Below are 10,725 nucleotides of genomic sequence, written 5' to 3'. Positions count from 1 at the left end.
GTGTACTGTAAAACCTATGCTGATTATTATTGTACCCATGATACACCACGAAGATAGACACAAAAGGGGTCACAAGACTGCTTTGAGTGTGTTGAGGAATGTGTAGTAAAAGAAAAATATTTTTTTCCTGAATCAGAATTTTTTTATTTTGAAAGATTTGTGTGAAAGCCGTTGACCCTTGACTGGGTAAACCCAGCCTGATCTGCCGGCGATTTGATGACGCAGTTTAAATGTGCCATATAATTAAACTTAAACTTTTGTAGCTTTTTTGCATTTAGTAAGGTTCCTGATGTGTCTGCCAGCTCAGAAAAACTGAAAATAAAACATGCAGCCAGTTTGTTATAAACTGTCTGAGTTTGAAAATGTTGTCATTCGGTGACCTGCTTCCATTTGTTGTCGGTTTTGACCAATCAGCAAGCTACCCAGTTTCTGTTGAGGTTGAAACCAATACAGAAGTAACTTAAATAGCAATTCTTCGACTGGCCACAAGAGACAGGCTCCAGACGGGAGCAGAATCTCATTTAGCTCCATGTTAAAATGCCATGTTAAGATGGCAACGGTCAGCTCGTCTGTACTTTACACTTCAAAACAGCTTATCGGAATCCTATGGGTGATGTCACGGACACTACGTCCATATTTTTTTTACAGTCTATGGTTTTGACAAAACTAGAGCCATATAGCTAGCCTAACTAGTTATTTGAATATTACCACCCCCAAACAACATACTGAGTCTGCACAATTTGTACATAGATAGGGAAGCGGCTAACAAACAAGTGTTTTTCATTTTACAGTGAAGGGATCCTGGCATGCAACCTGCTCTGTGTTAAAGACGAGACTAAAATAGAGTTTAAAAAATAAAAACTTGAACAAAATTACTCAATCTATCTGGTGTTTTACTGTGCAATCTGGCAACCACACAAGCTCTCTCTCTCTCTCTCTCTCTCTCTCTCTCTCTCTCTCTCTCTCTCTCTCTCTCTCTCTCTCTCTCTCTCTCTCTCTCTCTCTTGATTTCTGCTCGTTTAGCGGTTGAATTTGCCTATTATAAACTAGTTGAAAAATTGGAAATTTTTGAGGAAGTTTGGTGTTTAAACGGGATTTTATGCAAAATAAGTGACGGGTGTTTAGAAATGAAGCTGTAAATTATATTATTGTTTATTTATTTTTGTATTTTTTGTTTTGTTTTTGTATAAATTTGTTTTGTGCGTATGTGTAATGATGTAATTATGCAAACCTGTTTTTAATTGTAATTAAAGGGTTTTGAAAAGTCAAAAAAAAAGTCTCTCTCTCTCTCTCTCTCTCTCTCTCTCTCACTCTCTCTCTCTCTCTCTCTCTCTCTCTCGCGCGCGCACGGATGATATGAAAACAGCAATAAACAAGCTTCATTTCAACAATCTCCGGAGCTTTTCTGCTTAAATTAAAGTGGCATTCAGTCAGTTTGTGTTGTTACGACTCATTTCTCAGTGATGAACTGTAATAAATCCAAGCATGATCTTTTGACTATTTGCGATTGTGTTTGCTGAACAACTGCACTTATCATTAAGTGTGTATGTGTATGTATATATTAAGCTGCATTATAAGGACAAATTAATTGTATGCTATTATTAATTGTTAGCTTGTTTAGTGGTAAGTCAACTGTGTGAGTTATTGAAATGAGCCTTGCTGTAAAACCATTGATTGATTGACTGACTGACTGACTGACTGACTGACTGACCGATTGATTGATTGATTGATTGATTGATTGATTGATTGATTGATTGATTAATTGATAAAACAGCCAATCAGAACAGAGCTTAACATTATTATTCATGATCATTCTAAATAAGGTAATAAAAGCCCATTTCATTCTAAGGACAAATCCTAGGTTTGTAAAACTGTATATGGATTATTTTTGCCCTTACTCAAGTCATATCTTCTAAGTAGATATCAGAGAACAATTTTAAATATTGTATCAATGCATTATTGCATCTTTTTAAGTAAAGAGTACCTGAAAAAAGTGTCCTGATGCAGTACCTGCTTATGTTGTCAGATGGCCTAGTTTCACAGATAGAGTTTAGATTAAGACAGGATTAGGTCTTAGTTCAGTATGTGAACTGAATGTGTCTTAGAAAAAAAAACATTACTGGTGTTCATCATGAGACAAAACAATGGCACTGACTGACATATTTTAAAGGGCACATATTATGCCCCTTTTACACAATGTAATGCAAGTATGTGAAGCTTCAGATAAAAAAAAAAAAAAAAAAAAAAAAAACATATTTTATTATAACATTTTGACAATGCCAATCTTTGGGTTTAAGAAAAAAATGTGTTGTTTTGTGTGTCCCCTTTAAATGCAAATGAGCTGCTGTTCCCCACTCCAGAGAGCGGAGCCTTCACAGCTCCTGAACAGCCAATGAAACTTAAAGCATGAAACATCTGTTTGGCTTTGATAATCATCTCTATCAGACATGGCTCAGGTGACAGTTCTCCATCATCATGAAATAGTATCATCTGCATTTTAAAGCCATATCACTCTCAACTTGAGCACACACACCCGACACATGCGCACAGAGAGCTTGGCTTGAATGTTGTGTGTCCATGAGTAGGCTATTAAACTAGAATAGTGTTCTCTTTCATGTTATGATATTAAACTGTCAAATGCACACAAGGTTATGTCAGAAATGCACAAAGTTAACATGAAAACTGTTGGTTATGTCTGTGCATGTGTGCAGAAAATAAGTTACAGAAATCCAGAGTGTATATTACATCTGTGTCCTAAAGTGAATGCAGTGTAATATACAGTATGCTATATAGGCCTTGTGGCTATCACCAGACCAAGCTCGATTTAAAATTGAACATTGGTCTGGGGAGTATTTTCTACTGCTCAAGACGTGTGATAAACGCGCATTATTTGAATGACTCGGTATGCAATTAGATAGTCCTTCAACCAATCAGAACACAAGAGACGCGTGATCAACGGGCAACGACCCATCCTTTCTCTATCTGTCATCGATTTAAAACTGCCTGGCATTTACTGCCAATATCGTGCCAGGTGGATAAGCCAGTCTGTGATTGACAGTAGAAATGAATGTACAGGTTTTCAGACTGAGTTGCCCAGTGAAATCAAATTGCCAGCAGATCAGGCTGGCTTTACCCAATCTAATATACACTCCTGAACAAAATCTTAAGACCAGGGGATTCATTGCAAGAAATGTAAAATGACTGCGTGCATCCAACCTCAGCAGCGATGGCGCGTTGCAAAAGGCCTTGCTTGTGCAGCTCAACAATCCTGCCACGTTCAAAGAGAGAAAGCCTTTTTGCCTTTGCCATCAGGAGATCTTGACAGTATGACTGCTTGAAGAACAATAACATGAAAGCCATATTTTTGTGCAGATTTGACCTTTTTATGGCTATGGTCTTTAACTTTTGATCAGCTGATGAACGGCCTGTTTCAGTTTAAATGCAGTTTTCAATAAATTGCCTACTCTCTATTTTGTGTCTCTAGCTCCTGTTTCTTCTTTTGGCATTTTGAATCAGCACTTACAACCCGGTTATGATCCACTAGTGCGACATAGTGTAGACTAAAAGTTGCAATGAATCCCCTGGTCTTAAGATTTTGTTCAGGAGTGTATATTGTTAATGTGAATCAAACAACAGAAGATAAACAAAAAATCACTCACTGCCCTTGATTGAATGAACTTTAGTAGCTTTAATAAGAACCCATTTTTTACTTGAATGTTGCTGTTAATGCTGTTGAGGAGATAAACGTTACAGAATTTGTACAGCTCTCTGAGGGCGGGTCTATGCTAATAGGGCAGGGCCTGTAAATTGTGACATCACATTGCCCAGAATATATATATATATATATATATATATATATATATATATATATATATATATATATATATATATATATATATATATATATATATATATATATATATATAGTGTGCTGGGGAAAAATGAATCGTGATGAATCGCATCCAAAATAAAAGTTTGTTGTAATATATTTGTATGTAGGCTATACTGTGTATAATTATATATATATATATATATATATATATATATATATATATATGCACATACATGCATGTATATATTTAAGAAGATTAAATATTTGTATAACAAATGATGTATATAAATTACATAGGCTATATATTTATATACAGGTCCTTCTAAAAAAAATTAGCATATTGTGATAAAGTTCATTATAACAATAAAAGACCTGAAAAATTTCAGTTGGTGTGGAATGAATCTAAAATATATGAAAGTTTACTTTTTATCATTACATTATTTGACACAATATGTCAAATATTGTGTCAAATATTTTACTTTATCACAATATGCAATTTTTTTTAGAAGGACCTGTATATGTGTGTGTGTGTGTGTGTGTGTGTGTGTGTGTGTGTGTGTGTGTGTGTGTGTGTGTGTGTGTGTGTGTGTGTGTGTGTGTGTGTGTGTGTGTGTGTGTGTGTGTGAATTAGGTCTAATAACCATGGGAAAAGATGAGTCCCATCATGGTCAAATTAATCAGCTGAACCACTGCTGTAAATCACACTGTTTTCATGCTGCTTTCTTTCTTTCTTTCTTTCTTTCTTTCTTTCTTTCTTTCTTTCTTTCTTTCTTTCTTTCTTTCTTTCTTTCTTTCCATGAAAGCCTCTAGAGGGCGGACCGCGTACTGAACATACATCCGGGTTCTTGACCTCGCTGCTCCGCCCTCATTTCTCCGGAAGAAAATCCCCATCACTCCCTTTTGCTTCCTCTTTCCGTCTACGGAGTTTAGGTATGAGAAATAATATTCTGTCTCTCTGCTCAATCGGACTGCAATCGCCGTTTAAACTTCACCATCCACGTATATAACAAGTCGTATAATGTCAACATATTAGTTAGGGATATATCGTTGCACTTTTGTGTATCAGAATGTTGAAATTGAATGTGATATTTATCATTGAACTGATGATGTTTCTGTGGTCATGTTGTGGCCTATATCACCGGTGTTTCTGAAACGACTCGAAGGAGTTTTTGCCTATTATACGATCTTAATTTATCAATAAGCTTTGGCAAACTATTATGTATCGTTTTAAACCGTACGTCTCGTTAGTGTGGAATACATTTCACTGCTAACTATTCACAAGTCATGAATTCATTATAGCGGCTGTCACTGTTGGAGGGATAACGTTAGTTAAATGAAATGGACATGGATGTTGTGGACATATTAAGTACACGAATGAGATTGTGAGAGCCTTCAATATAGCAAAGAGTGTTTAATGTAACAAAATAAGACCGCACAATTGTATAGTTTTAGTCAAACAGTTTTAGCCATTTTGTCCAATGCATATTTGCATGTATTCTTTTATGGGTAAAGTTATGTCTACTCATCCTAATGCGATTCCCAACCTGTGATACTTAAGTAGCCATTCACTTTGCAGCCTTTTAATTAATTTAATAGATGTGAATAGTAACCAAGTTAAATGTTTTGCAGGATGACAACCTCAATGTAAATATGGCATTAATGTGCCTTAAATGTGTAATTTCTTGTTTATACAGGCCGCAATGGGACGTGTGATCAGGGGACAGAGAAAAGGTGCGGGCTCCGTCTTCAAAGCCCATGTCAAGCACAGAAAAGGTGCTGCCAAACTCCGTCATATTGACTTTGCTGAACGCCATGGCTACATCAAGGGGATCGTGAAGGTAAAATTGTGGATTTAACGTTAAAAAAAGGTAACTTGTGTCATCTTAAAGTGAAGAATTACACACACAAAAAATCTTTCTAGGACATTATTCACGACCCTGGCCGTGGAGCTCCCCTGGCTAAGGTGATGTTCCGTGACCCATACCGCTTCAAGAAGAGGACAGAACTCTTCATTGCAGCAGAAGGCATCCACACTGGGCAGTTCATTTACTGTGGCAAGAAAGGTAATGCATTTTAAACCAAGAATAGAGCTATAAAACATCCAATCTTATGTGCACCTGTTGATTAAAGACTGTGCTCTAACTGTTATAGCCCAGCTGAACATTGGCAATGTGCTGCCCGTTGGCACCATGCCTGAGGGTACCATTGTCTGCTGTCTGGAAGAGAAGCCTGGAGACCGGGGCAAGCTTGCTCGTGCATCCGGAAACTACGCCACAGTCATCTCCCACAACCCTGAGACCAAGAAATCCAGAGTCAAGCTTCCATCTGGATCCAAAAAGGTCATCTCTTCTGCAAACAGAGCTGTTGTTGGTAAGCACAAATTATGGTTTGTTAACTTCTATATAAAGTTTTGGTTGGTATGATTATTTTTTTAGAGTAGTATTGTTATCCTTGCTTTACTTCGTTATAATTCAGATTCCTGATTGTTTTTAATTTTCTAAAATCCTTATGCTTGTTTTTTCTTTTAATAAAATATAAGTGTGTCAAATGTATCAACTAAAAAGTTTTATGGGGCTTGCCAGTGAAATGTTTTTTGACTGCAGGGATCTATCATTTAAGAGTAGATTATATTCTATAGCACAGGGTTTGCCAAACTGGGGGTTTTAATAGAACTGCAGGAGCTTTGAGAGTTGAAGAACTAATACTTAATTCGCAATGTAAAGTAATTAAAAAAATGACATTCAGGTAAATAATTTTTTGAACTTTAACCAACATTGGAGAACTGTGATTTGTGCTATATTGAGAAATGAAACTTTAAATCTCAGTGGATACTATACATCAGTTTCCTTTTCTTTCCTGCAATAGCAAATGTCAAGGGTATTTATTTGCACAAAATTTTGGCTTTATAGACTTTGAGACTGAATTCAATGTAAACTGAATGTCAATTGTTAAAGGTGTTGTTGCTGGTGGTGGTCGTATTGACAAACCCATCCTGAAGGCAGGACGTGCATACCACAAGTACAAGGCCAAGAGGAACTGCTGGCCTCGTGTCCGTGGTGTGGCTATGAACGTAAGTGATTTTTCTGGATTTCAGAGACAGATATTTTCCCTTATGGTGGTTTTTAAATTTGCTGTGTGCCGTTTCTTTTTTCAGCCTGTTGAGCATCCCTTCGGTGGTGGTAACCATCAGCATATTGGTAAGCCCTCAACAATCAGGAGGGACGCGCCCGCTGGACGCAAGGTCGGTCTCATCGCTGCCCGTCGTACTGGCAGACTGCGTGGAACAAAGACCGTCCAGGACAAAGAAAACTAATGTGTATCTTCATAATAAAATGTCCCAACAAATTTCATTCTCCTGTTGACGTCTTTGTCAGTTATCACTTACTGTCTCTGCACAAACACAACTAGGGTCGAATAAAAAGGAATGCATATTAGAATGCTACATAGAATGCTACATAGCCTGCAGGATGTCAATTTTATAGTACTCAAATATTTGACAGGTTAATGAATAGGTAGATTTTGTTTTTTATAGTTTAAGCAGCACTTGTAAGACTTATTTACCTCGTGTAGTTAAAACAATGGATCAAAACAAGTTTAGTTTTTTTGTTTTTATTATTGGCTCCAGGCTTTTATCAGTTTCATGAAAATGTTAAATGTATACTGACCAGGAAAAGATTTGAATGCCTTTTTCCTATGTAAAAAATATTTAAACAGTTTAAGTCATACTCAGATCAGCTATAAGCATTTTAGTTTAACCATTTATTAGTATATAAATATCTGAATATAACCATTTTTTTGACCAATGCAAGTTAAAACGAGGGAATGGGAAATGACCAAATCACACCTAGGTACTGTAGATTGAGTGCAAAACAAACTAAGCATCTTTATGTAGCAAGTAATGACACTAACTTTTTCATTTAATTTACAAGTATACATTTGACCACTTGAGCCACATCCATGCCTGGGCAGAAAGGCAAATTGCCAGTGTCGTTTCTCCAACTAGGTTTTGAGCTCATTTGAATTAGATAACCGATCCACATTCTCATTCTGCACATATTGAGATTGGCCTTGTGGGTTTTTAAAGCTGGTTAAGAGTGGCTGGTGGCAACCTACCTAAAATTGGAGGAGTAATTTGAGGATTCTCAGGATAGCCTTTCCCACAATCACCTAATATTCCCAGAATTGTATTATATATAAAAAACTGTTGTTTTGGGTGCCTTTTTCTAAAGAGGCTGAAAATGTAAAAAAAAAAAAAAATGCTTACAAAGATAAGGATAGTTTGGAACTCTATTCCAACCTTATTTAAAATCTTAAGCTAATTGTTTGCACCTAAATTACTAACACAGGTTTTTTAGCATGATTGACACATTTGATAAAAATATTCCTGTCCATCTAGGCTAACTGAAATAAGTGGTCTTGATTGTCAGAAATATTCTATAGATTACTATAAAAGCATACTTGACCCACCAACACATTTTTAAATTTGTGGCTATAGAGCGGTGCTCAACAGTGACAGATTTATGAACTTTAATACAATACAGAAAACATGCAGGTCTGAATCTTCACAATAACACAGACGTTTTCCAGATTTCTTTTCTTTATTCTTGAAGGGCGCAATGCTTTTTTCTAATATTTCTGTGCACAAAAACCTCACAAAGTGAAAGTCAACATTGTGACTGTGGCTTCAGAATTCAACGTCACATCATGGCCAAAACAAAAGTCGGCAAAAAACAGGGCGAAGAACTCTGTACAGTCAATAATCTTTAAAAATAACACAAGGACAAAAATGTTCCTCTTAAATCAAATTCTATTTTTCTTTTAGTGAAATACAACAAAATAAATTCTATAAAATAAAACAGCAAAATATTTAAATATATGATGGGCAGAATATTTTCATTTGCAGGAGTATTTGGTATTTTTCCAACAAAATCCAAGAAAAAAAAAAGCATTCAAGTTACCAATTAAATACATACAGTATCTACTGATGTTTACTCCTTTAATCCAAGAGACTTTACTAACTGAAGTTGCAACATGACTAACCAGCAGTTATTTTATGGTACAACCCTGCTTTTATGTTCACTCTCCTTAAATGAAGAATCCCCAGACAGAGCCTCTATTAGAGAACACGAATGTGAACAGGGATCATGAATTTAGGCGACCATCTAAATTGCCAGGAGGCCATTTGTCTGACGCAAGGTTCAAGACAAATAAGCTAAACGAGTTCTGTCCACTAAAGTTCCAGGCATCCTGGCATTACTGTTGCATATATTTTCTCTTTCTAAAATTCCTATCATCAAAACCTAAGTGTTTATCCCACCAAAAAAAGCGACAGCCAAATATTTACCGAGGAAACGTGTGCAATTGTAAAGCCACTTATTTCTCACATTGCTTCGAAAACATCAAATCTAGAAGAGCATATGGAGGAGGGAACCAACAAAAGGGCTCTTCCAAATCACTGTGGAGAAAGAAAAATCACAGAATCGCCCTTCGGCTATACTAGTTTGATGTGAAGCCATGCTAAGATGTTACAGCGTGTCAGCTGGAGCTTTCAAATTATTTAAATTATTACCAGAAAAAAGAAAAAGAAAAAAGGCAATAGGAATTTCCAGATTAAAATTGCATCATCACCCCATTCACATCAACTAAACGTCAAGATCATCACCCAACCGTCCCATCATTCACAAACTATGGCCAACTCTTGCTCACGAGGTGCCATAGCCGGTTAAGCTTTGACATGAATATAATGTATGATCAAAAGCAGAATGACCCAAACGGCCCAAACCTTACTACTGAGCATGGGATAAAACAGGGATTTTTTTTTGTCTTTCACCATTGTATTTGCTTTTTTTTTTTGTGTGTGTATTGTTTTTCCATTTTCATAAATCTGCAGTCTCCCAACAGCATCACACACGCTGTTGCTTTTGAACAGTCAAAACATTAACATAGTATGTACACCTCTGTCATGAGACAAGTGCGTCAGGCCCGTTTTATTATTACAAACAATATGCACAGTCCACTGCAAGTTACACTTTTGACAGTTAATACTGCAGAGCAGACGGTGAAGAGACTCCACTCCAGGGTTAAAAATTGAGGGAAGCTGAATGTTCTGGTTACACAGGCTCTGGAGTGGAGCAGCATGGTGGGGCCTGGCCTTGCTCTGGATTTGAGTATCTCGCTGGAGAATTCAGATGGAGGACAGTGTGACAACATATTGTTAGTCTTTAGTCTGGCTGGGCGGCACCTCCTCAGGGGGCTCCCAGTTCTCTTGTGCTCGTGGGCCTGGACGCTGAGGGTTGTTGACGTGCTGTGCAGCGGGGCCAGTGTACGGCTGCGCATGCGGGAGGTTATTCTGCTGAAGAGATGCCAGAACAATCATATGAGTGCATAGAAATCAGAGATTAAATTTGTAACAAAACATTTCTTATATAAACACGATTCTTTTGAACTTTTTTTTTTTTTTTCAACAGAAACAAATCAGCATATTAGAATGATTTCTGAAGAATCATGTGACATTGGTGCAATGCTACTAAAAATTCAGGGTTGCCATCACAGGAATAAGTTATATTTAAATATATATAAACTTTCCGACAATCCAGGTTTGTCAGTTATATGATATGGAGACGGTATTTTACACCATTAAAAATCACAACATGGGTTTGCAGTGAACAATGCTTTTGAAAGTCGAAAGTCCTTTCACTTCACATACATTACATATACACAGTTTAAAAGATGATTTGTACAAGATGTTTGAGACTAAAGCTCAGTACCTGTTGAAACTTTGTGCCTGGAGAGTGAGGGTACAGAGCAGTGTCCTCTGGGGGAGAAGGGTCCTGCTCTTCAAGGGCCTCCTGCTCATCAGGCTCCTAAAACAACCATTAGAAATTAAATTATCC

General features: G+C 36.8%; 2 protein-coding genes across 8 annotated transcripts in view; one reads left to right on the top strand and one right to left on the bottom strand.

Annotated features, from left to right (window-relative positions):
• The first annotated feature begins 5,505 nt into the window (after positions 1-5,505).
• rpl8 (ribosomal protein L8) lies at positions 5,506-7,182 on the top strand. The gene is made up of 5 exons (XM_067444078.1): positions 5,506-5,670; positions 5,754-5,895; positions 5,984-6,202; positions 6,787-6,902; positions 6,987-7,182. Exons 1-5 carry the CDS (start codon positions 5,533-5,535, stop codon positions 7,143-7,145), a joined length of 774 nt encoding a protein of 257 aa, XP_067300179.1. The 5' UTR covers positions 5,506-5,532; the 3' UTR covers positions 7,146-7,182.
• A 1,229-nt stretch (positions 7,183-8,411) lies between these two features.
• Positions 8,412-10,725, bottom strand: part of usp9 (ubiquitin specific peptidase 9) — a 39,621-nt gene continuing 37,307 nt past the window's right edge. For 4 of the 7 annotated variants that reach the window (XM_067444073.1, XM_067444076.1, XM_067444070.1 and 1 more), the window contains 2 exons: positions 10,600-10,695; positions 8,412-10,184 (listed from right to left, as the gene is read on the bottom strand). In XM_067444073.1, coding sequence (XP_067300174.1) covers positions 10,047-10,184; positions 10,600-10,695 — 234 coding nt within the window. In that variant the 3' untranslated portion in view covers positions 8,412-10,046. The remainder of the gene's footprint in view (positions 10,185-10,599; positions 10,696-10,725) is intronic. The other 3 variants (XM_067444075.1, XM_067444077.1, XM_067444071.1) reach the window with 1 other exon arrangement.

The sequence above is a fragment of the Pseudorasbora parva genome, chromosome 5, assembly GCF_024679245.1.
Source record: "Pseudorasbora parva isolate DD20220531a chromosome 5, ASM2467924v1, whole genome shotgun sequence".
Taxonomy (NCBI): domain Eukaryota; kingdom Metazoa; phylum Chordata; class Actinopteri; order Cypriniformes; family Gobionidae; genus Pseudorasbora; species Pseudorasbora parva.
Note: the sequence above shows the minus strand (reverse complement) of the source record. Positions and strands in the feature narration are given on the sequence as shown.

Coding starts and splice junctions, on each gene's coding strand:
- rpl8 (XM_067444078.1), top strand. CDS start 5,533: ATGGGACGTGTGATCAGGGGACAGAGAAAAGGTGCGGGCTCCGTCTTC. Junction 6,203..6,786: donor TGCAAACAGAGCTGTTGTTG/GTAAGCACAAAT, acceptor CAATTGTTAAAG/GTGTTGTTGCTGGTGGTGGT. Junction 6,903..6,986: donor TCCGTGGTGTGGCTATGAAC/GTAAGTGATTTT, acceptor TTCTTTTTTCAG/CCTGTTGAGCATCCCTTCGG.